Source organism: Patiria miniata, unplaced genomic scaffold (genome assembly GCF_015706575.1).
Source record: "Patiria miniata isolate m_02_andy unplaced genomic scaffold, ASM1570657v1 HiC_scaffold_1, whole genome shotgun sequence".
Classification (NCBI taxonomy): domain Eukaryota; kingdom Metazoa; phylum Echinodermata; class Asteroidea; order Valvatida; family Asterinidae; genus Patiria; species Patiria miniata.
In genome coordinates this window covers 18,061,004-18,088,332 of record NW_024037047.1, presented here as the reverse complement: position 1 = coordinate 18,088,332, position 27,329 = coordinate 18,061,004, and the positions used below count along the sequence as shown (strand labels likewise).

At 41.0% G+C, this 27,329-nt stretch overlaps 2 protein-coding genes across 2 annotated transcripts; both read left to right on the top strand.

The window, feature by feature from the left end:
• The first annotated feature begins 175 nt into the window (after positions 1-175).
• On the top strand, positions 176-25,916 carry LOC119724168 (protein unc-93 homolog A-like). The gene is made up of 4 exons (XM_038195105.1): positions 176-190; positions 1,165-1,194; positions 24,393-24,630; positions 25,087-25,916. Exons 3-4 carry the CDS (start codon positions 24,408-24,410, stop codon positions 25,395-25,397), a joined length of 534 nt encoding a protein of 177 aa, XP_038051033.1. The 5' UTR covers positions 176-190; positions 1,165-1,194; positions 24,393-24,407; the 3' UTR covers positions 25,398-25,916.
• LOC119724177 (retinoschisin-like) lies at positions 17,928-19,374 on the top strand. The gene is made up of 3 exons (XM_038195116.1): positions 17,928-18,058; positions 18,432-18,600; positions 19,228-19,374. Exons 1-3 carry the CDS (start codon positions 17,946-17,948, stop codon positions 19,372-19,374), a joined length of 429 nt encoding a protein of 142 aa, XP_038051044.1. The 5' UTR covers positions 17,928-17,945.
• Positions 25,917-27,329: the final 1,413 nt, after the last annotated feature.

The following is a 27,329-nucleotide window of genomic DNA, read 5'->3' as shown; positions in this document are numbered from 1 at the left end:
GCGGCGCCCATGTTCCGTGAAAACTTTGAGGACCGAAATAAAAACGTAAAATCACTCAGCTTCAATCCTACTGAAGTCAAAGCTTGCCGCCACCTTCCGCCTGATGACTAACCCGAGCATTGCAATGCTCATACCAACGCTGTTGTACTTGGGAGTGGATGTGATGTTAATGGGCGGCCATTTTACAAAGGTGGGTTTGAACTCTTGATGGTAGCAGACATGCCGATAGACTGGTTCCTCGACCTGACAATTTCCCCCGACGTCCACACGTCTAAATTGTAGGTCAGGCAGCCTCCTTGGCTAAAAATAAACCGGCATGACGACATTGACGGCCTTTTTTTCAAAGCTCGGCTTCGTTTCCGAATTTGCTTTATCACTTAAAGCTTTTAATGTTCCTATCAAATTTTTAAAATAAATCACTGTAAGAAAACATTGACTAATGTTGACCTGGGATCTTGAAAATTAGGCACCCAAATAGCACTGTTAGCAGGCGGAACCGAATGAAGACCGAGTTTTGGAAAATCTCAGTAACGGTCGTCAAATTTAAAATAGTACATGACGAAGCAAAAAGTTCGCGCATACGATCCGATCGATGCACAAAATCGTCGTTCAATTTCAAGTTTTCTAAATAAAAGCAATGAATATTAATTATCAACTCATTAAAAAAAGTTTTTAATAAGCAATAAACAGTTAATTTAAACAATATTATACTTGGAAAAACTCGGGCGCTATCCGATTGTCGAAAAAATTCGGCAAACTTCGGACATTTTCGTAAAAAGGAGGAATTCCTCCCGTTTTAGTCACGTGACATAAATTGTAATACATGTACAATGTATTACCGGAGGCTACCTGACCTAAGATTCATCAGAAATAGTCAGAATCGTTTGGTCTGGGAACCAGACTAACATGCCGAATGATCACGCCTGCGCACAACCGAAAGATTCACCGAAACAGGCTTGGATTTATCGGTTTTACATGTTGTGCAAGTTGCCAACCAAATTAAAACTAACCACTGCAAAAGTTAAGTTAGACGTATGGTGACTTGAACCTCAGCATGTATATAGACCCTGTAGATAGGCATTTTGTAAATCAAATAGTGTATTGATTCCGTTATTGCAGGGGTCTGAAATTATCTGCTCGTATCCACTAACTTTGGTCACATAGTTTTTCGTTGGTTGCACACGAGGGATCGAGGTTGTCGGCTACGTCATGATGGGCAGTTCCGTCTCCAGCTGCATCTCATCCTTCCTGATTGGTCGGCTGATGAAGTGCGTCAGCAGGTTTGCACTCTTCATTGTTGGGGGCGCTACTTACCTGCTGGTACTAGTTTTCATGTTGGTCTGGGACCCTGACCAGGGCAGATTGTGGCATCTCGTTCTGATGGCTGTGGCGGTTGGCTTTGCGAGAGCAAGCATTGCTACGATAAGCTCAAGTAAGCCATCGCAAATCAAATTACGAGTCATTCACAAGTCACAGTCACAAGTCGATCACAAGTCAAATACAATTAACACTAAGTCAATCACAAGTCACAACACATGTAATTCACAATATACATCACGAGTCAATCAAATCACAAGTGACATCAAAAGAATCACAGTCAATAAAAAGCCAAATCACATGTCGATCACAGAAAGGTGACAGTGAATGAACGCTGATATATTCTGGAATGTGTCACCGATTCGGGACTGCTTAATCATCCCTTGACTTGGGACTGAATGACTTGTGAAAAACGTGATTGACCCATGATTTGACTTGTGATTTGTTGACCTGTGATGAATTGTGATTACTTGTTTAATCTCCTTGACTTACAGTTTTTGTAAACCTTACAAATTTAGGTTTACATTTTGAGTCGAAACGACTGTACATCTTTGATCTTTATTGTCATTTTTGTATATAGCTCTTTTGGGAATGCTGTTTGTATGTCAACAAGAGGCAGCGTTCGGCAATCTGTGCTTCTGGCAGTCCCTGGGCTCCGCCGCCATATTGGCCCTTGGTATCCCACAATCCATGTGTGCCTACCACGTGATCTCAATCGTCATATGCATCCTCGTGTTCGCCCTGGGCATGTACTGTTTGCTGGAGCTGCGATTGAAGCGAGAGCGGACACCAGGCGAGAAGAAGCCTGAGAAGGAGGCTGAGGGGAAAGAAATGACGACAGAAATGTTGGCTATTGCAGAGCCGACCAACAACGAAATATCAATCGACTGATGACATGTAGAGATCCCTATCATACATATGAACCTATCCAGGGGCTGTCTAGTATGCAGCTTTTACCATGAGCCGAGGTTAGCACCGGTGACTCGCGTTGCTCGCGCAGAATGCATTTTTATGAATCATGGCGGTAAAGGTACCCATAATGCTTCCCGTTCATTTTTGTTTTTTAATGAAATGAGTCGCCCCGATCACCATTCGATAATACAGTTGGTATGAGCAGCATAACAGCATACATCGAAAAGCTCTTTGTGCAAGAATTCGTTTCAGTTGAAAATTGAAACAAATATGTTTTTATATTTAAAAACCAAACATAATTATCAACATTAAGTGACTCCAATTTACAAATGTAGCTTCTGTCAAGCTGATTTTAGCATGCTGTATTCGTTTTCAAATTTTACATTTTAAACTTTTTGAAATTATAGTTTAATTTATTTACTGCAACACAGTGATTGTTATATTTTTAAATTATCAAATGTTTACTACAACACGGTGACTGTTAAAGTTCAAGGGGCTCTCGAAAGTGTTGCAAAAAGCGCCCTCTCGGTTCATGCACGGAGCCCATAAAGCATCAAATCATTTTATTGTAGAGTTTCAGGTAAATTACTGGTGGCGCTGTTTACAGTGGAGACATGGGTCAGCGTGAGGTCAGCATGCACGCGCAAGCAGGCATCGCTGTCATGCGCGTGCGCAGGCAGTTGCATGCCGTGCAGATATGGAGTGTAGCAACCTCGTCTACAGTGCTTACTTTATTTCCAACCGCGTTTCCAATAGTAAACCCTGGATAGGAAACTTTCTTCCTGTATCCAGATTGGATACCGCAATTGGCTAGTAATGGATTTTTATCGTGTACTTGGTGCAATATATTCACAACGTGCAGTACGTGTTTTCGCAATCATTCGTCCACGCCTTCTCGAAAATACTAATTTCCTTTCCAATTTGCTCATATTAATGTGAAATATGATACTGCATGTTGTCTTGATAAGATCGTAACAGTTTGATTTCAAAAATCGTGTTTTCGTAACTCACGCCGTGCTCGCGCTGCTACGAATTGACGAAAACAAACGCTAATGTGTAACGCTTATCTAGGCACCAGACTGTTCCTCATTTGCATACGTGTGCAAAAATCTTGCACATGCAAATGATCCAATACCAGAGTGAGAGAGCAGGTAGTAGTGGGCGCGTACTGCTCGACACCTTGGGGACGAGGTTGGGAGTGTAGTGGATCGTTCACGGCCGGCCGGCTGGCTCCATGAAACTCGAGGCTCCAGATTCGAGTGTTGTTCAAGATTACTGAGGTAAATCTCAAATTATTACACTGACTAATTGTTCTGAGGAAGTGATTACCAGCCATTTAGACATTGGAATGTTATGTGATTGCCACCAAGTTATTTTGTCTGTCCTTTTATTAAATAAAATTGAACCCCGAAAACAGTACACCCTACAATATTATGAGATGAACTGTTATCACTTTATTTTAAGCAAAATTGCTCTTAAATTATTCATTTGCAAGAAAAAAAACCACTCAAATTCTGGTTAGAAATTATTTTCGCTGGCACAATTTGAGTTCTCATATAATATGTCCAATTTCGTTATCATTGTACATGTACGATTACGTCCCTGTGCTGTATGTGCCGGCAGCATATAGGTATATTTATGCACACAGTCTATGGGCAAATGGCTCTAGAGGCTTCACCGCCAACATTTCGTATTCCAGTGCCTTCTGACTCGTTCGGCTTCTGTCAATACTGCCTTGACAATCAGAGGCAAACTATATTAATTGCAATATCTGTAATATTACGGCCCTCTCGGTACGTATCGTTTTCTAAAGGTTCGTTGTATACGCGGTTGTGTAATTATCTAGACCAACCTTGATTGCTGCTGAGGATTCTGTGTTTATTACCAGAAGCCGTTTCCGTTCGTACCCGGTGCCGCAGCATTTCATATCGATTCGTGACTGTTTATGACCACGATGGTCTTTATTGTTCAATTTCAGGACGATATTTTGTTAATTTCCAGACGCTATTTTGTTAAAACTGGAAACTGTAATTTAAAGGCTGTACCCATTGGCTGTAACGTTACCCGCTTCCAGCGTTAGCTCCACCCATACTGTAAGATTGAAAAAATCAGAAAAGTTTGTGCCTTCGTGGCAAGTTCAAGCTCTTTTTATGATTGGCTAGGCTTGCTATGACGTCAGGCTGTTTGTTGTGTGCGGCTGCTTAGCTGCTGAGGCGAGCGAGTGGCGTTTTGTACTCGGCGATATACGATCAACACTAACGGAGTCTCGATCATTGCGTCAATCAGGTTTAGTCTTAGTGGTCAGGCTCATGATCGTCGTGCAGTAATCTACATGCGAAGCTGGTGTGGTGTCTGTGTCGTTCATTGCATTAATCAGAGAGAGGTTCCAGTAAAGTGTTAAGTCGAGGCTCTTTTCCCATTGTTGTTCAGTAGTCAACGTGGGTATAGTTACCTTTTGTATAATTCGCGTTGGTGTGTGAGTCGTTAAATACATCCCAGCGGATTGTGCTCAGAATTCACCTGCATCTTGGACAATGGACGGAGCAGCAGCTTTGGTTCTGATGTTGTCAGCAATGGCAGGTAAGATTTAATGATCTATTATCTGTGGCACGTCCATCCTCAGACTGGTTTGTTTGGCAATATCAGACAAACTTAGCTAGATCAGGATCGGGGATACAATGTGCATCTCTCCCATTTATTTTTCAACATGAAACCCCAAGTTGCAATAGTCGTTCGCCATTGAATTTGGTGATTTGTGTCGGTTTGACAAGAAATAATTTGTGTATGTTTATGGTCACCGGCATAACCGTTAAAACAGAACGTTATATTGATAAATTAAACGGCGCGCTGAAACAGAAAGAATTGGAAACGAAACGGTGGCCGCTACATATATTACCAGTTTGTAACCACGGAAATTGAAAATTGAACTGGTAACATATACATAGATTTTAGTGTTAAGATTTTAGTATGATTAACCTTATCAAGATTGACCCTGTCAAGTCCCTTCGGGCTAGCGGAAGTATTGTGTCCCAATCCTTATTTCCAAGTACGTCAGCCGATTTTTCTACAATTGAGCAATAATGTTGGTTGGCAAATAATCCAAAATATAACCTCACTTGTTAGCGCGACGGTGACTTCAAAAGGGCACGTCGTTTCATTTTGGATAAATTCATTTATAATTTTGACATTTTTGTTCAAATTATTTAAAATTCTGTACAAACATTTTTTTGGGGTCTTTTATGGTGGTCCAGAAGCCCAACAGAATAGAAACAAAGCTGATGGAACGTTTTGTTAAAATGCATTTCTACTTTTCTGCTTTTCTGAAGCAAATTCAATGTTTTGCTGAAATTCATTGCCTTTCTGACAAAATGTTTGATCTGCTTTTCTGGCAGCAGAAAAGCCAGTGAAGGACTAACGTTAAGCGTATTTTTCTGGTACATGTATAGCAGAATATCAGAAAAGTAGAAAAATGCGGTTTAGCTAAACTTTCATTCTGCTTAATTTCTGGTAGCAGAAAATTGGTAGCAGATAGTCAGAAAATGAGAAAACCCATTTTAACAAAACTTTCAATCAGCTTTTCTGCTATGAAGTGGTTTATACCGTCAGCGTGCTAAATGCAAAGAGGGCTTAAATCACTGGAAAACCGCTGCTACTCCCAATCCGCCATAAAGCAACAAGAATTCACATCATGCCAAAAACGAAAACGTTCGGAAGGACATTTTGTCAGACGTCCTTCAAACATTTTGATGGAACAAGTTTGAAAATATTATATCAAATTGCGTTTTAGGACACTTTTCATACAAATAAGGTGTTTGAGAAAGTACGATATTTTGTTAAGTCTCCTTACATGATGCACGCTTTGACAAACCCCATTCCCATCTCTACTCCGGCTCCGTCGTCCAACACATCAACTGGTTCCCGTAGTGGGTGCATCTAATATTTAAGAGAAAAATTACTCGAGACTTGTCTTGACTTGAAAACAATTTACTTGAGACTTGACTTGCTAAAATCTGAACTGGGACTTGACTTGACTTGGAAAAAAATTGACTTGGTTACAACTCTGTCAGTATACCTTATTCACATGTCGACCATATCAAATTCAAAGCTAAGTAAATTCTTCAGTTTTTAAACTTGAGGGTAGAAATGAAAGATTTATTCCAAATTGCTCTGATGAATCATTAAAAAAAAATTAATTAAACATACCCTTATGTTTTAAGCTAGCTTTAAAATAAATGAAATTGAAGATGGGACGCCAAATAGAGTATTCTGGCACCATCTTATTCAACAGTTTACAATTTGTGAAATAGAGTCGGGGAACATGATCGGAAATGGTTTCCTCGGATCATGAATAACGTCTGGTCTGATTCCCTGACCTGACAATTCCGTCCGGAAGTCTAGAAATTGTAGGTCAGGCAGCTTCCACCGGGCTTAAAATAAACATATGGCGGCCTATTTTCAAAGCCTCGTTACCGCTTTGACATTAACAGCTTTTAATGTTTCGATCAAAGTAAAAGAAAAACTTGCATCATATATCATAAAGTTTGATATTTCTTGAAGAAAAATTGACTAATGTTGAGCTGGAATCTTCTAGTTAGGGACCCAAATAGTGGACGAAGCCGAAATGAAGACGAAGCCGAGTTTTAGAATACACGTACAGGTGACCGTCGTCAGATTCCACAAAGTAAATGACGCAGCAAAGCTCGCCCTCGCATTGTATGAGTGCATACTTGATGCACAAAAACGTTGTGGAATTTCAAGGCTTTTTATGCAAGCAATGAATATTAATTATCAACTCGTCTTAAAAAAATGCAATATGCATGGCAGATAACTCCTTTTACCAATTCGCGATGAAAGGTTTTATACTCAGCCTGGAAGGGGATATTCGATCTGAGTCTGTTGCATATGATGATTGATGGGTGGGTCATCGGAGACAGCATGTCTGGTTATTAGGGGGGCCTGACCAGGCATCCAGGGGGGCACAGGAATGCCATCACATCATCATCATCATAAATCTATTTTATAGCCAATCTTGGTATGTGGGGCCTCTGGTCACTTGAACATGCTTGAGGCAAGCACATGGTCACTTGGTCCCAGCCCGTCACTAAGACAGGACTCAGAGGAAGTTTCCTTGCAAAATTTTTGTATTCCGTGAAAAACAACCCGTTGTTTGGTTATTTGGAGTTTTCAATCGGTTGTTTGGTTAATTTGGGTTTTTTCTTCATCGGAATCGAAATATCCTTTCGTTGGAATTAATCGCCCAACCGTGGGTTCGACGTTTTCTCTGGGTATTGTCTGACGATATGAATCGCGGAGATCTACACCGCACTCGCCGACGGCCGGCTCGCTTTACTGACACCACCGTACGCTCCGCTGCCAGCAAGCAGACCAACAAGAGGGCAGCAGCTACCGTGGTGCAGGCGGCGCGTCGCCGGGGTGCCAAGGCAGCAGCACCAGGACAACGATCCCGCACCAATGTTTTCCCCTGTCCGAAGGAGTGACACCAGCCACCCTGAACGAGTGCTTTGTAGTGCCTCCGGTTTCCTCTGCGGATCCTGGGACAATTTTTTATCCCTACGGCGCCGGTATTTTCGAGCGGCATGAGTGCACCGGTCTTACAACCACTCGCCAATGCGACTGCCCATTTTAGCATGGCTGGCGGTACGAGGGTGTGTTCCCACGCGGCATCAAACACCATGACAACCAGCCAGTACCAGTACCCGGCAAGCGCAGCTCCTCCGGCTTTGAATATTATGCCGCCATCAGCGTTAAGTCTGCCAGTCATGCCTACCTCCACCGGGTTGATGACCAGCGGTGCAGCCGGGCTGCTTCTGGAAGTCTCCCGAGTTCAAGAGAACTTACATAACTTAGACAATGCATGTTCAGTACCTCGCCCTATTTGTAGCGAGACCCTGGGGCAGTCCATTCCGCCCAGACATTACACCAATCTTGTGGCTGGGGATGGACCGTTTCCGCCTTGCCGCCCCTCATGCAGACCTGGGGATGGACCGTTTCCGCCTTGCCGCCCCTCATGCAGACCAAGTTATGACCCAACTTTCTCCTTTCCTACAAGTTTGGTAGATGACGAGGTGGAACGATTACTAGCTGCATCAATTTCTGAGAACTCGCACAAAACATACGCTACTGGTTGGAGGGCGTTTTGTCAATTTCGGCAGCAGAGTATGGCTAACAGTCTGCATCAGTTGAAGAGATACGCCAATTCGTAGCATGGCTCTCTCTCCGGGGTTTATCTTCCTCCACAATCGCTACATATGTATCTAGAGTGGGTCATGCCCGCCGGCTTCGCCCGGTTCAAGATTCTCGATTGCCAATTACCCTGCCCTTGCTGGGGCGTATTATTAATTCACTGTCTGCCGTTTGTTTTTCTGAGTTTGAATCTGAGTTTTTCTGAGTGCCTTTTTCGGTTTTACGCGGGTAAGCGAATTTGCAGTTGGCTCTAAACAGGGCCTTCATGAATCAGTTTTGAGTTATCATGACGTACATTTTTCCCATCCCACGACGGCTGATCAGTCCATTTCCGTTGTCCTACAGTTTCGTAAATCTAAGAATAATCAGCGTAGCCTTTCCCAGAGCGTTCGTTTAGTGCAGTTCTCTGACCAGTCCCTGTGCCCTGTGTCAGCATTATTACAGTTTTCTTCTGTGCGCCCTTGCATTTTAGGTCCATATTTCTGTCACTTTGATGGGAGTCCACTCACACAGTATCAGTTTAATGCGGTCTTGCAGAAAGCTCTAGGGTTTATGGGACTCGAGGAAGTCCGCATTAAAGATCATTCTTTTAGCATCGGGGCTGCATCTTCTGCGTCGCATATGGGGGTGACCAACACTGATATTCAGTTGATGGGGCGCTGGCGTTCAGATGCATTTTTATCTTATCTACGCCCCTTACCACTTTGCAGTATTGAGGTGCGGCAGGAAATGGACCGCGCCCCAACTAGCCTAGACTAGCAATTGCCAGAATATTGTCCCACTTTGGTAGTCCGGTCTAGTCCTGGCTGTATACAATTTGCTTACAATTATTTCTAGATCCCATTTGGATCATTGGTGACTCCATCATTCGCTGGGCAGAGAGTCGTCTTGATCTCTCAGTCAATATGTGTTGGCATGGTAAAGGTGGGGCTGGCGTTGCAGATCTTTATGACCTGATATTGGGTTAAAGCCTTCCTCCACCAGCAATGTTGATTATACATTTGGGTACTAACGACCTCGTCAAAATTGATGCGTATGCCCTTCGGCAGGGGGTTGCAGTCATGCTTAGGGACTGTGCCGCCTGGTGTCCCACTATGACTATTGTATGCTCCGACATTTTACCGCAGGTCTTCTATTTTGGTGCTCACTTGCAGCCAGCATTAGAACACAAACGCCACACAATTAATAGATGGGCGCGGTCTCAATGTGCTAAACTACCACACGCCCCTTTGCCTTCATCACCCACAATTTCAGTGATCTGATTCTGCTTTATTTCAGTATGACTGAGTCCACTTATCCCCAGCGGGAAACCACTTTTTCACTTCCACTTTGCGGCAGTTTATTTTGTCTTATATTTCATGCTAGACTTTGTTGATTAGTAACTTGGTCTGTCTGTCTCCTAGCCTGGTGGGCGCGCTTTGCGCGGGTGGCATTTTTTAGGATACAGCCAGCCAGTAACTTAACTTCTCAGATTATGGGGCAAATGAAACCAGTTAAATCCCTTGTTTTTCTATTTTGTTAGGCAAATGTGATACTTGCCGTAGCGCTCTCAATTTTCCCGAGGCTTCGTTTTCCTGACTGAATGTAACATTAGTGGGAAGCTAATTTTTATTATTCAAGTTTAATTTTTTATTAATGGCCATATATCTCATTTTCATACATGTATTTCATTTATTGTCAGGTATATCGTGTATGCCACTGTGGCTTTGGGCCTCTGGTGTTGCCCACTTCTGGTCGGGCCTGGTGTTGCCCACGTGTTATGTGTTTTATAACATTATGTCGGTTCTCACATGTGAACTCCATTTCGTAATGTCTGTAAAATGTTCGTTATTAATGTGTGCCGCTGTGGCTTTGGGCCTTTGGTGTTGCCCTTTCTGGTCGGGCCTGGTGTTGCCCATTATTATTACAAAACAATTACAATTGACAATTCAACCGGTTTGCCCTATCTTTGGTATCCGGAATAAAACACTCCTCTGTCTGTGGTTGTGGCATAAACACAGTGATTTGTTTCCCTTGTCCTTCAATTCAAGTCTGAGTATAGGTTATCTTATACCCGCCTGGTGGCTACCTCACCCAAGATGATTTTTTTTGGGTCTGGGAACCTGTTGAAAGGAGGAGGGGGTGTCAACATGTGACTGTCACCATATGACCAAAGAGGGTGCTCTTCGTTTTGCATGTATGTACAGTCAGTGGCCGTGTCACACGCGGAGCCCTGTTTGACCTCAGTTTCTTGTTTGGGGGTCACGCACGCATATGCCCGAAAGCCTACGCGAGATTTTACGAGACTGCATTCGAGACTACACAAAACACCGACAACTACTCGGATGTACAACTATCGGCCAAGATGACGACGCAAGTGAAAAGTTTAAATTTTATTTTGATACCAAATATTTCTGTATTTGACCAATTTAAAAGTGTTGTTTAAAGTGTTGTTTTTTTGTTTGACGTCGCGTCAAACAAAAATGATACTTTATAGTAACAAAAAGCGAGGGCCAGTTGTTTGTAGGTTTACAAACGATTCTTAAAGCAAACTGAAAGAAATGTCAAGGTTCAGTAGGTGGAGGATAGTGTACGCTTCATTTACGTGTGAAACACTTGCAGGAGCCTTTTCTTTTTTTCGGTCCAAATTGCCGGTTGCAAAATGAAAACTATTGCGAGAGTTCATCAATTTGCGTGTAAACGCAAATTGATCAATTGCACTAATTTAAGTTAGAATTTCTACGCGAGGTCATTAGCATAGAAAGTAAACCCCCCACAACTTCTTTTGAAAATGAAGAACGTCTGGCTTTCAAAATAGTGGAATTGTGTTTATATAGCCAATGATCAACTCTTTTTCATTTATTTATTTATTTTTTTATCGAACTCTCGCGGTCAAGAGACCGAATTGCGGTTCAATGTACAAAGATTAAAAGTTTTCACTTATATAAAAACACCATTAAAACATTATTAATTAAAATTACACACACACAAATTTTGACCAAAAAGATGAACAATACATTTAAAAGCTTACTTAACATTAAAATCACATTAACATTTTCAGATTGTGAAAACAAGAAAAAGAAAGAAAAAAACAAAACAAACGGCACTATAAAATAATAAAATAAAATAAAAAAAAATAAAAATGGTCCAGCCTTTTTCAAAATCCAACCGGCAGTTGAAATTTAGGGGTGGTATATATCCTGGAGAGTTTTTTTTTATATAATTTGTTAATTTTTGGGATTTTTTTTTCTTTTTTTCCGTGTTTGTTTAGGTAATGTGATTATTATAAAACTGTTGACAATCAAGTGCGCATACATGCGTTTAGTAGTTTTGTAAGGTACGGGACAGTACTTTTGGAGTACCTTTCCACCTTTATTTTACGTTCAATGAACTGTCGTCTTTGTCTTAGTTCCATGGCATGAACTCTACTGTTTAGGGGGAACCAACTCTTAAAACGATCAGAAGCAACACAAGATTTGGCAAATTGTAAACAAAGATCTTCCCTCCTGTTAGCCAAGGTTTACATACTAAATCTAGACAATGCATGATCATAAGTGGAGTGATCCTGATCCAAGATTATCTTAAATGCCCGTTTTTGGATTGCTTCAATATATGATGTTTGATTTGATGTAAGACCAGAGTGCCACACAGGGGCAGCGTATTCTAAGACAGGACGAACATAAGTAGTAAATATTGTTACAAGATCGTTTCTGGGAACACCAAACCTTTTTAAACGGCTAAGGATGTGGAGGCGTCTACTACTTTTAGAGATCATTTCTTGGACCTGGGTGCTCCATTTCTTGGACCTGGGTGCTCCATTTAAGGTCACTCTGAATCCAAACTCCTAACAACTTTGTTTGTGCTACAACATCAACTATGTTATCGCCAACCTTTAAAGAAGGTGGGTCGGGGGGATTTTTCCCAAAGTGAAATTGCATAGTTTTACACTTTGATGGATTAAGCGTAAGTTTGTTAGCCTGAGACCAATGAAACAAATCATCCATGTTATTTTGCATAAGAGAATGGCTATTGACTGATCTGATCTCACCTAAGCTGAGGTCATCGACATATTTCCATTTGTGACCAACGGAGTCAGCGCAGGCGTCATCAATGGTGGCCAAAAAAATAATTGGACCAAGTTTTGTCCCTTGAGGAACTCCACATGTAAGGTGTTCCCAATCAGAAATGGCTGATTGATAACGAACCCTCTGACGCCTGCACGAAAGAAAGCTAATGATCCATGGAACAATTTCAGATCTAACTCCAAGGGAGATCAGTTTAGTCACAGCGATTGTATGATCAACACAGTCGAATGCTTTAGAAAAATCTGTTAACACTAGAGTGCCTGTTGTTTTGGGTTGATTACTACCTTTATAAAAGACATTCAGCAGATCAACTAAAAAATGTGTTGTGGATGACCCGCCAAGGCTACCATACTGATGTTGATCAAGATTTCCAGCAATATCATGGAGCAGCCATCTTGATATGAAAGTTTCAACAATTTTAGAAAATTGTGATGTAAGTGATATGGGTCTCAACTTATCAATTGAAGCAGGGAGCTCTTTTGGGATTGGTGCAATAATAGCATCTTTCCAAACCTGTGGGACCACTCCTTCCTTAAGAGAGGAATTTAGAATATCTGTGATTGGGAAACTCAATTCACATGCAAATTCTTTAATGATCTTATTAGGAATATTGTCTGGTCCAGCTGATTTGGTGATGTTGATTTTCCGCAGTTCATGATACATTTCCCACTCATAGACATGAACTCCATGGTTTTTGGGCTTCCATCTGAGGTCACGCTTGCTAAAATTTCGGTTGAAAAATGGGTCCTCTTTGCCTGGGAAAGTGGAAGGATGCCACGTGTAAAAGAGCGACTTGCAGGCTTGAGAACTATCACTTACGAAAGCCCTGTAGTGCCATCAAGTATATATTTTGTCCAAGTTCGTTTTTATGAGATATATTTTTTCCCAAAGTTCGTTTTTACGTGATATATTTTGTCCAAGTTCGTTTTCATGAGATATATTTTTCCCAAGTTCGTTTTTATGAGATACATTTTCCCCAAAGTTCGTTTTTACGAGATATATTTTGTCGAAGTTCGTTTTTACGAGATATGTTTTGTCGAAGTTCGTTTTTATGAGATATATTTTACGGAAACGTATTACCGCCACACATTTTTTTTTTCACGTACGTACGTGATAGTTTCACGTACGTACATGATAAGTTTCACGTACGTACGCGAAAAGTTTCACGTACGTACGTGATAAGTTTCACGTACCAGACTAGCGTTTAGTTTCAGTTAGTCGCGGCATGTCAACTATCACGTACGTACGTGAAACTTATCATGTACGTACGTGAAACTTATCACGTACATACGTGAAACTTATCATGTACGTACGTGAAACTTATCATGTACGTACGTGAAACTTATCATGTACGTACGTGAAACAGAAAACTTATCATGTACGTACGTGAAACTTATCACGTACGTACGTGAAAAAAATAAATAAATGTGTGGCGGTAATACGTTTCCGTACGTAATAATCGACCCAATGTAGTAGGTCTTTTAATACTTAAAACAACTTTATTTGTGTGGATCTGTTAGGGTTTGGCATGAAAATCGCGGATTTTCTGTAGCGTTATTTGCAGCCATCGTTCGCTAGCCTCGCGTTGCAGTCAGTTTGTGTGGACGAGAAATGCGACCAGCTACGCGCGACACGGCAACTTACTGTGTAGGTGCATGTAGGAACAAAGAAATGACTCCACGACGACACAAATGTGTACAAGCATTACATTCACTGTGTGGACTTCCCAACAAAAGATGTCCATATAAACCAAGTATAAATAGTTGCGACCTTTTATGGACTTGCCCACGTCCACACAATGTTTTACCCCTCTCTGGAAAACATATACGAAAACAATATATATACGTACACTTTGACAAATTATTGCGGAACAACGCCATCGGAGCCCTCTGGCCAAAACTATCGATGTGGGGGGGGGGGGAGGGACGGCATTCCCGTACGTATAGGGAATCCAACTGGAAACACGTACAACAAGTCCATTCTAAACGGTAATAATAAGTATCAGCTCGCTTTTAAAAAAAGATATATATTTCGTTTTGGTGTAAAGAAGTGTAATGACTCCCATTAGGCCAAAAAAGTCTCCGGTTTCTGGTTTGCGCGCGCGTCGCCGTAGCCATGCGCGTCGGCAAAACGAAAACGTTTTTTTTTTCAATAAAAGATGATGTCTCAAAACCGCCAAACTCACTGGTTTGACTGGAATCCTGCTGCTGCACAATATTAACGTGTTTTCAGATGGGGCTATGATCGATAATAAGCTTTATGTGGCCTCTCTGGACTCCCATATATTTGCACTAAGTTTAGTCGGGCATTATTTGCAGTCATCAGCTGACATTTGAAGCAAAAAAAACCAGGTAAAACAGAAAAAAAGCCGCGTCGCCGCACCACTTTTTGGGCAAGCTCCATACCAGAAACCGGAGACTTTTTTTTTGGCCTTATTCACATTCAACTTGCGGTTTCCAGACGTGTGGGCGCTGCAGTTCATTGCACGCAGATATACTATGTGCATGCATGCAGGTTGCCTAAGTAGTCTTGAACACAAGTACGTTTATTTCGTTGTCGCGATTATATCGTAACCAATGAACCTGGTATCTCACTACATTTGCACGGCGCACTGATTTTACGCATGTTTTAAGTCTAACTTTACTGGTCCCCATGCATATGATGCTCCGATGGACTTTTACACAATACACGGTATGTTGTACATGTACCGAATGCATACTGTACCCGTGCGGAATGGGCAAAGGGTTTACGAATTGGAACACATGCACAAAGTTGAATTGGCAAGTCAAAAGAGCTATGTTCTATCTTTTTAATTGAAAATAGAAGTGAATCTCGAACTTTAAAAACATCAAACGTTTTGAATGGCCTCTAATGCAGTAGTCTCACACCTGAAACATACATTGTTTCCTTCTGATTGTCGTATAGTTGTAAAAATACCAAGTTGATATTTTATTAGCCACATTGTTTTATAGAGCGACCATCACGGCATTATTGGCTTGCATCTATGTTTTAATTTAATTAATTCCAAAGTGCTGTTGGTTGGTGTGGAGAGCCAGCAGAGGGTGTGTTACTCCGGTCCCCCACCGGAACCTGATCCTGATAATCCGGATGACTGGATGAAGCAAGTCATGCAAGAGATACGGAAGCGTTGCCCGGGAAGGAGGCAACCCACCCCAGCTGGTAAGTCGTCCTACGATCACCCATATCTTAGGTATGACAAACAAGCATGCGGATATTTTCTATCACAAGGTTTGTGTTGTATTGAGATCGAACTTTTTTGTTTACCGAATATCAAGGTCCATCGAAGGCTGCAAATGACGTTAAACGACCGCTAAAATGAGATATGTTTCCTGTTTGCTTGTTTGCTTCAAAAATGTTACACGACTCTTTCAATTCGAACAAAACATTTAGGTGTTTTCGTGCAACTCCCTAGACTTGGTGCCAAGTCGGTAGTTGTTTTGCGTACGGTACCGGTTACTGGCTCCACGCACGCAAAATATCGCTGCAATGCGCGCAGTCTGGTTCCCAGACCAAATGATGCTGACTATTTTTGATAAATTACCGACTTGGAGAAAACGTTTTCAATTTTGTACACAACATATTGGAGTATTTTGATTTTGATATTTTGCGAATTCTATGGGAGCACTAGACTGATTGGTTCAGAGTCCAGAGTGTATTCTAGGCCGGCACGGAAGATCATTCTCATTACTTCGAGGGTTTGTACTTTGTGTTGTGTAACATCACAAAACTCATTAAAGGGCATACACGACTCAAATAAATCAAGTATATCACAATGATACATTTCTTTTCTATACACAATTGAGCAAGCTGAGTGTACTGGTCGTTAAAACGTCGCCAGAACTGCAAACATGTCCCTGACGTATTGAGATGAACTCCACATGTAACGGAATGAATCAATGAGGCCTCATTTGCATAGCGGTGCGCGATTGGATCTCACCGGAAAAATGCACTGCATATGTATTGCACTGCTTGCATATATGAATAACGTTGCTAGAACGTAATCGTCAAGTCGTTAGATTTGTCGCAACCCCGCCGATTAGGTACTAGTCGTATACCAGCCGCGCCGATGGAGCTCGACTGAAGTTCAAGGACAAAATACGGGTTTCTAACGACTTGTCATTAAGTCTAGCAACTTCCAGAGTAAATTAAAAAAAAAAAAGAAAAGATTGAAAAATCCTTTGTTGCATGGTCATGCACATTGAATTTTCTCCCAAATTCAAAATGTTTCTCACTGCCGAATTCGAGGGAGGGGGAGGCTTTTTTATATTTGCAATAACGAGGCCCTACAATCAATCTAAAACCTACCCCAGCTGGTACGGGAAAACCTACCCCAGCTGGTACGGGGAAACCTACCCCAGCCGATACGGAGAAATCTACTTCAGCTGGTACGGAGAAACCTACCTCAGCTGGTACGGAGAAACCTACCCCAACTGGTATGGAGAAACCTTATCTGACTCGTGGAAACATACCTAATTTTAAGTCGTTTTAACACTGCTGAGCGTTTACAAAAAATGTTTATCAGAACTCGCCAACGGTGGCCCTTTGGGCCACAGGTACTTCCCCGCACTACGCAAGACCCTATTCATGTCAAAACAACAAAAAAGCCACTTGCCAGACAGTGTCCAGGCAGTTGCCAGACAGTGCACTTAAAAGATAATTGACTGGCGGCTGTGGTTTGCGGCTATGAAGGGAGATGGCTGTGTCAAGTTACAGGTGTTTGTATATGTTTCAATGAGACTTGGCAGGAGGCCTGGTCGAAAGTTTGTTGAGACGGCTTGGGTGAAGCCCTGGCTGCAAAGTTCATTGAACCAGCTGATTTGGCATGGGTTGAATGAGGGTTAGATGGAAGGTGACCGTCATTGGCCCTCATTTTTCCCCCAAAAAAATTCGGTCACCTGCGTACCCAAGGTACGGAGGTCACTCTGCGCAGGGTTAAGATATCCCAAAGCGTAGGTTTGACTAATAAGCATATGGATCTGTTCTATTACAAGGTTATTGCATTGAGTTTGAACATTTATTATTTTTTTTTATCCGTTAATCAAGTTTCATCGAAAGCTGCTTAATTACCCAACTCCTCCCAATTGAAAAAAATCCATTTAGGTGTTTTTGTTAACCCCCCCCCAAGAAAACCAACAAAGATAAACAACGGAAAAACCATTGGTGTATTGTCATGCTCATTGTTTTTTCTCCCAAATTCAAAATGTTTCTGACCGCCAAATTCGAGGGAGTGGGGGGGGGGGGCTTTTTCTTATTTGCAATAACGAGGCCCTACTATCAATCTAATGTTTGTATGGTAAAATTTGCAGTTACGATCAAACTATCATTCTCTCAATATCACTGTTTTTATAAAACTATGAACATGAATAAATATTTCATTTGCTTACTAATTTGTTGCCAAAAGAGTGTTCCAGTCCGCAACCCCTTGGTATGGAGGACGGGACAATCCAAGATGATCGCATTACGGCGTCCAGTATTCTGAGCAATACATATCCAGCCCGGGAGGCACGCCTCAACAATGACAAGGGATGGTTAGCCTCGAGGTAGGTATCAAAGGGAAATACCACACCTGACACTTCACTCTCATATTCACTCTGTATCATTACAATGCCACAAAACCCTCCTGAATGTGTTTAATTAATGAACATCTAATTGCCTCAGTGGGGTTTTGTACGTTTCTGTACGTTTTGTTTTATTTTGTTTGGCATTGTTTTTCTTTTTTGCAATGGTTCTCCTTTCCATTATATAAAAAAGTTATCATCCCCGGCCAAAGCCCAACCCGGACTCATGCGCATTTGAATTGCACACTGTAACGAGTTTCAAAAATAATATTTGATTTTCAAATCCATTCCACAAGCTGATTTGCGGAGTATCGTTATTTCATTGTTCCTCATCCTCTCTTCACTCTGTATACAGTGACGACGCCTATCCCTGGATCGAGGTGGACCTCGTCCAGAGTACAGTGGTGACGGGCGTCATCACACAAGGCAGCTACAGTAGGTATGTGACTGCGTACAAGGTAGCGTATAAGAAGCAGCCCTCATCCGACCGTGAACACGTGACGGATGGAAACGGAAACGTCAAGGTAAACATCAATCTTTACTAAGTCTTGCTGTAAGCTGCATTTAACTTTCGTTCGTAAAACAGTTTTGAAAAGAAAATGTAAAGGTTTATTTTTCTCATATTTTGTAAAGGCTTTTATCGCAATATGATAACTTCATTATTTACGACTTTGTACGGTTTCATGCTCATGCTACCATTTGGCCATTCTGAAATCGTGTCTGATTATACCACGTGTGAACAAAAAAGCATGTCCTGCTTTTGATTAGTTTTTCAGCTATTTTAAAAGATTTTTCATTCAAATTCACCAACTCCATCATTCAATTTCGTCCTCGAAAAATTTCACACGCTGAAACAAAACCAATTTAGTCCAATTTAGTCCAGATTTTGGTCCCAAATAGCAAAATGCTCTGAAGCTGAAACAGAAACTTATGTCTATAATGTCTATAACATGGCTGAGAATGATCAGAAAAGTGAGTGCCCACCCAAACAAGCAGTTTACTTTATTTTATTACGGTTTGTTGAAATTCTGTTTCGAAGGAAGACCCCGTCAGCTAAGAATGCCCACTTTTTTGTAGTTTGGTCCTAGACTTCACTACAAGTAGGCTATTTTTATACAAATCTTCGTTGATTGCATTGGGATTCATTTCAGGTGTTCATCGGTAACACTGATGCCGACACCCCGGTCACTAACCTGTTTGATGAGAGTGTGGTCGCCACGGTAGTGCGCATTGAGCCTACTGCATGGCAGATAGTTGTAGCTCTGCGATTGGAGCTGCTTGGATGTCGCCGTGGTTAATTCAACTGAAGCATTCAGGTGATTCTCTCCGATAGCGCTGACAAAATTTCACTCTATATAAAAGTAAATGTGACGGTAGATAATATTAAGGTTGATAATAAATACCATGATTTGTAGGAGGAATATTTACACAAAGTAAGGATACACTGAAGATTTAGAATAACCACTACGGAATCTAATGAGTTGTTTTGTCTTGAACTTAAGAAGTATCTCTCTGAAAAAATATAGGTTTTACCGGCTATTTTAAAAGTTTGTCATTCGAATTTACTGTTTGTAATATTCAAATTGGTTAATCAACATCGATTAAGTTCAATTTCGTCTTTTGTCACACAATTTCAAATTCAGTTCAAGCAAATTGAAACAATAAGCACACACTTTCTTCTCGGGTTATTCAATTTTGTCTCATCTACGCCGAAGACGTAATTCAGAAATTCAAATCGTGTGATTGATTTATATAACTGACGATTTTGATCTCTGAATGCTGCCATTCGGCAACAGCTTTGTGATGGCGAATATTCTCGAGCAGGTGACTAAAGAGGCTGATCAAACTTTGAAATTGAATGGTAAATGACTTAATTGAATTTGATAACGGGTGTGAAACTTTGCCCGGACGAAATTGAATGTTAGAGTTGGTGAATATGAATGCAATATGTTTTTAAACAGCCGGGAAAACCTATACATTAGGGTTATGTTTACAATGTATATTAAAATTAATGAATCTATTATCGCCAAGTTTCCTACGTGGAGTGCAATATAAACAAGATTATCTGAAATTCAAAAAATGTCAAAAATTTGAAAAAAAAATTCACCTAATGAATAATAAAAGTAAAGTATATATATTTGTCGTACCTTTGTCTTTATACTGTATTTTCATTGGCCCAGGACGATCACCTGACCGGGCGATAAATATGCATGGCACACTCCCGTTGTATATCACATTGTGATATCACATGCATGTAGACTAGTCCCCGCCCCACAGTCCAAACCATTATGTGCGGACCGCGTTTAAACCAGACTATACTTGTACTCACTGGTACCCCGCAGTACTTTCACGTTCTACAATATAATGTATAGCAGTGAGGGAGCAGTGCATTTGCAGACGATATTTACTTTAATTTGGCGGCCATCGACGAGCGGCATTAAGATTATGTTTACGTTTTGATTGACTCTAGTAACGGTGCCTAGGCCTTCAGAACTTCGGAAATGCACCCTTAGAAAAACAAGTAAAACACATCATCAAGACAGAGGTATGACAAAACAGTTGTTGACTGGTGTGATGTGGGATATGACGTTTTTAACACCCTCGGGGACGCATAGCACCCTCGGCTTCGCCTCGGCTTCGCCTCGGCTTCGCCTCGGCTTCGCCTCGGCTTCGCCTTGGCTTCGCCTATATATATATATTAAAGTATTTCCGCTCTAAACAGAAACGTCTAAACTTTTGCAGTGCTTTTGTTGCATAGTTGTTTTTTATTGTATATATTAAGATTAGGCTGTTTATTGTGTAATAATCGTAAATCTTCAGTACAATATAGAACGTTTCCATGCAGTGTTCTACATAAATACATTTGAATTGTTAAAACGTGATAAAATAGAAAAATTGAAGTGGCTAGTGGTAAACCATCTTGAAAATTCAAATCTTTTAGTGATCAAACTTTTAGATTAAAGACTGGTTCATACTTTACACGTATGCAACTGCAGAGCGCAATTGACGTAAGGAAAGCATTCGTTACGAAATGCCGTGGTGTTGAAATGTGTTCAACTTTTGCGAATTCCCGGCGGGAAAACTTGGCATGACGTCACAAGGTCGCGTTCGCTTTCGTTCCGAGTATTATTATTATTATTATTTATTCGGCCAACAAATGAACAAAGGTACATTGACAATGCAAATAAAAAGTAAAAAGTAAACAAAAATTGGAAATTGAAAAGTAAGACCAGACAAGACTGAAGAATGCGAGTAGGAATGGGTCGTGGGAGGGGGAGGGAAGGGAGGGTGGACAGTTTGACAGGGGAGAGGAGATAGAGGGACAGAAAACAAAAACAATATAACATTCCAAACCGACCAGGGTAAACAAAAGTGTACTGAAACACTGTAGCCCTAAAGCCTGCCAACCCATGCTCGAAATGTCTACACAAAAAATAAATAGTATTCAATGTAAATATAAATATATAAATGAAAAAAGAAAAAAAAGAAGAAAAAAAAGTATGAACTGGTGTTGAATGTAGTCTTTGCTTAATTATGTTTAAGCATGTCATGAACCGATGTATTTTTTGCTGTCACTGTCACGATATCAGATAGTCATATAATACTTTAGGTGAATAGTATCAGGTGTGTAGTGTATTGCTGCCGTAATGCAACATCTTTATTGGCATTTGTAATTGTGGTGTTCGATATGGAAAATATTTAAATACAAATACGTGTATAGATTTATGTGTAACAAAGTTAATTGATATAACACCATGTGGTAATAACTACTGCTTAGAAGATATTAGTTCTGAGCAAAGTTGATAATGAGCAGGACAAGTTCTTCTCAGAACTAATATCTTCTAAGCAGTAGTTATTACCACATGGTGTTACCGCAAACCGAAACGATACCGATACCCCACCATGCAAAGCCTCCAATCTTATATTAATTGATATAGTTTTAGACAATATTTTTTTCAGTTATATCATTTTGACACGTGATTACTAGGATGTATGGGTCATCAAAATACCCTAATTTCAAACTAAGGGTCAATTTGTATTAAGAAGAAAACTACATGAGTATTAACACATAAAGTGTTATGTTCATTTGATGCCGAGCTGCCATAACAAGAAGCTAAGAGGAAGCAATATTTATCTCATTGAAGCACATACTTACCAATATTGTTCAATTATAATTCTAATGATTGTATACGCTTTGTGAATATGAACATGCTTGTGAAATAAAAAAAAAACCATAGAAACATTCACTCGTTTAATTTTTTAGTTGATCAGTTGATGTGCTTTGCGTATTAAAAATGACGTGTACAAAACGACTTGCTGCCTGTCCATATTTGATTGTAATGATTAAATACATCAGAAATGGAGAGAAGAAAATCCCACTTTGTACTTCTATCCGCGTATTAAGCAAAGTCTCGTAATCAAGGTACCGTTATCGTCTGTACCAACTTTATTTTACGACCAGAGAGCGCCTAGCAACACTGACCCATTCCTATAGAACCCAACGTCCCATCCTATACAATACTTTTCTTGTTTTGCTCTGTTTACTAGCTGTTTGTATATAATTAAGGCAATAAGGCCCTGAGACAAGGAGCTTAAAGATCGCAGTTTCAGTATCATAATCACCGAGCCAAGTGTACACATCGGATCGCGACGCTCCGTTAAGTTGTATCTGTGTGTATTTATGCGTGTATTCTATGGGCAAATGACTCTTTAGGCTTCCCTTCCATTGTCACGTCACGAAGAGGTTTGATTTAATTTTTCATATTTCAATCCCTTCTGACTCGTAGGGCGTATCCTATCAACACTGCCTTGAACTTTGTAGGCACAATACATGATCTTTATTGTAATATCTTTAATATTACGGCCCTCTCGATAGTGTTGGAGTCAAGACCTCAGAGTCCTAGACCGAGACCAAGACCGAGACCTCATAGTCTGAGACCGAGACCAAGACCGAGACTAATTCCCCATTCGAGACCGAGACCGAGACCGAAACCTCATAGTCCGAGACCGAGACCGAGACCGAGACCTCATTTTAAAATAAATAAATAAATAAGTAACATGCGAGGGCGCACTCAATCCAAGATGGCGGCGCCCGTGTTCCGTGAAAACTTTGAGGACCGAAATAAAAACGTAAAATCACTCAGCTTCAATCCTACTCAAGTCAAAGCTTGCCGCCACCTTCCGCCTGATGACTAACCCGAGCATTGCAATGCTCATACCAACGCTGTTGTACTTGGGAGTGGATGTGATGTTAATGGGCGGCCATTTTACAAAGGTGGGTTTGAACTCTTGGTGGTAGCAGACATGCCAATAGACTGGTTCCCCGACCTGACAATTTTTCTCGACGTCCACACGTCTAAATTGTAGGTCAGGCAGCCTCCGTGGCTAAAAATAAACCGGCATGACGACATTGACGGCCTTTTTTTCAAAGCTCGGCTTCGTTTCCGAATTTGCTTTATCACTTAAAGCTTTTAATGTTCCTATCAAATTTTTAAAATAAATCACTTGCTTCATATATCATACAGTTATGATAATACAGTTTGATTTTTCTGTAAGAAAACATTGACTAATGTTGACCTGGGATCTTGAAAATTAGGCACCCAAATAGCACTGTTAGCAGGCGGAACCGAATGAAGACCGAGTTTTGGAAAATCTCAGTAACGGTCGTCAAATTTAAAATAGTACATGACGAAGCAAAAAGTTCGCGCATACGATCCGATCGATGCACAAAATTGTCGTTGAATTTCAAGTTTTCTAAATAAAAGCAATGAATATTAATTATCAACTCATTAAAAAAAGTTTTTAATAAGCAATAAACAGTTAATTAAAACAATATTATACTCGGAAATACTCGGGCGCTATCCGATTGTCGACAAAATTCGGCAAACTTCGGACATTTTCGTAAAATGGAGGAATTCCTCCCGTTTTAGTCACGTGACGTAAATTGTAATACATGTACAATGTATTACCGGAGGCTACCTGACCTAAGATTCATCAGAAATAGTCAGAATCGTTTGGTCTGGGAACCAGACTAACATGCCGAATGATCACGCCTGCGCACAACCGAAAGATTCACCGAAACAGGCTTGGATTTATCGGTTTTACATGTTGTGCAATTTGCCAACCAAATTAAAACTAACCACTGCAAAAGTTAAGTTAGACGTATGGTGACTTGAACCTCAGCATGTATATAGACCCTGTAGATAGGCATTTTGTAAATCAAATAGTGTATTGATTCCGTTATTGCAGTGGTCTGAAATTATCTGCTCGTATCCACTAACTTTGGTCACATAGTTTTTCGTTGGTTGCACACGAGGTTGTCGGCTACGTCATGATGGGCAGTTCCGTCTCCAGCTGCATCTCATCCTTCCTGATTGGTCGGCTGATGAAGTGCGTCAGCAGGTTTGCACTCTTCATCGTTGGGGGCGCTACTTACCTGCTGGTACTAGTTTTCATGTTGGTCTGGGACCCTGACCAGGGCAGATTGTGGCATCTCGTTCTGATGGCTGTGGCGGTTGGCTTTGCGAGAGCAAGCATTGCTACGATAAGCTCAAGTAAGCCATCGCAAATCAAATTACGAGTCATTCACAAGTCACATCACAAGTCGATCACAAGTCAAATACAGTTAACCACAAGTCAATCACAAGTCACAACACGTCATTCACAATTCACATCACAAATCAATCAAATCACAAGTGACATCAAAAGAATCACAGCAAAAGCCAAATCACATGTCGATCACAGAAAGGTGACAGTGAATGAACGCTGATATATGAAGGAATGTGTCACCGATTCGGGACTGCTTAATCGTCCCTTGACTTGGGACTGAATGACTTGTGAAAAACGTGATTGACCCATGATTTGACTTGTGATTTGTTGACCTGTGATGAATTGTGATTACTTGTTTAATCTCCTTGACTTACAGTTTCTGTAACCTTACAAATTTAGGTTCACATTTTGAGTCGAAACGACTGCACATCTTTGATCTTTATTGCCATTTTTGTATATAGCTCTTTTGGGAATGCTGTTTGTATGTCAACAAGAGGCAGCGTTCGGCAATCTGTGCTTCTGGCAGTCCCTGGGCTCCGCCGCCATATTGGCCCTTGGTATCCCACAATCCATGTGTGCCTACCACGTGATCTCAATCGTCATGTGCATCCTCGTGTTCGCCCTGGGCATGTACTGTTTGCTGGAGCTGCGATTGAAGCGAGAGCAGACACCAGGCGAGAAGAAGCCTGAGAAGGAGGCTGAGGGGAAAGAAATGACGACAGAAATGTTGGCCATTGCAGAGCCGACCAACAACGAAATATCAATCGACTGATGATATGTAGAGATCCCTATCATACCTATGAACCTATCCAGGGGCTGTCTAGTATGCAGCTTTTACCATGAGCCGAGGTTAGCACCGGTGACTCGCTTTGCGCGCGCAGAATGCATATTTATGAATCATGGCGGTAAAGGTACCCATAATGCTTCCCGTTTATTTTTTTGAATGAAATGAGTCGCCCCGATCACCATTCGATATTGCAGTTGGTACGAGCAGCATAACAGCATACACCGAATAGCTCTTTGTGCAAGAATTCGTTTCAGTTGAAAATTGAAACAAAAATGTGTTTATATTTAAAAACCAAACATAATTATAAACATTAACTGACTCCAATTTACAAATAGAGCTTCTGTCAAGCTGATTATAACATGCTGTATTCGTTTTCAAATTTTACATTTTAAACTTTTTGAAATTAAAGTTTAATTTATTTACTGCAACACAGTGATTGTTATATTTTTAAATTATCAAATGTTTACTACAACACGGTGACTGTTAAAGTTCAAGGGGCTCTCGAAAGTGTTGCAAAAAGCGCCCTCTCTTGTTCATGCACGGAGCCCATAAAGCATCAAATCATTATATTGTAGAGTTTCAGGTAAATTACTGGTGGCGCTGTTTACAGTGGAGACATGGGTCAGCGTGAGGTCAGCATGCACGCACAAGCAGGCATCGCTGTCATGCGCGTGCGCAGGCAGTTGCATGCCGTGCAGATATGGAGTGTAGTGGATCGTTCACGGCCGGCCGGCTGGCTCCATGAAACTCGAGGCTCCAGATTTGAGTGTTGTTCAAGATTACTGAGGTAAATCTCAAATTATTACACTGACTAATTGTTCTGAGGAAGTGATTACAAGCCATTTAGACATTGGAATGTTATGTGATTGCCACCAAGTTATTTTGTCTGTCCTTTTATTAAATAAAATTGAACCCCGACAACAGTACACCCTACAATATTATGAGATGAACTGTTATCAATTTATTTTAAGCACAAAAGGCTCTTAAATTATTCATTTACAAGAAAACAAACTGACTCAAATTATGGTTAGAAAATAATTTTCGCTGGCACAATTTTGAATTCTCATATAATATGTCCAATTTCGTTATCATTGTACATGTACGATTACGTCCCTGTGCTGTATGTGTCGGCAGCTTAGGGTATATTTATGCACAAAGTCTATGGGCAAATGGCTCTAGAGGCTTCACCGCCAACATTTCGTATTCCAATGCCTTCTGACTCGTTCGGCTTCTGTCAATACTGCCTTGACAATCAGAGGCAAACTATATTAATTGCAATATCTGAAATATTACGGCCCTCTCGATGCGCATCGTTTTCTAAAGGTTCGTTGTATACACGGTTGTGTAATTTGCCAGACCAACCTTGATTGCTGCTGAGGATTCTATGTTTGTTACCGGAAGCCGCTTCCGCTCGTACGCGGTGCTGCAGCGTTCCATATCGATTCGTTACTGTTTATGACCACGATGGTCTTTATTGTTCAATTTCAGGACGATATTTTCTTAATTTCAAGATGCTATTTTGTTAAAACTGGAAACTGTAATTACAACGTGATTCCCATTGGCTGTTACGTTTCCCGCTCCCAGCCTTAACTCCACCCATACTGTAAGATTGAACAAATTATACAAATTGAAGCCTTCATGGCAAGTTCAGGCTCGTTTCATGATTGGCTAGGCTTGGTATGACGTCAGCCTGTTAGTTGTCTGCTGCTGCTTAGGTGCTGAGGCGAGCGAGTGGTTTTGTACTCGGTGATATACGATCAACACTAACGGAGTCTTGATCATTGCGTCAATCAGGTTTAGTCCTGGTGGTCAGGCTCTTTCCTGATCGTCGTTCGGTACTCTACATGCGTAGATAGCTGCCTATTAGGTTGCGTTTGCGTGTTGTGTGAGTCGCTCATTACACTAATCAGAACAAGT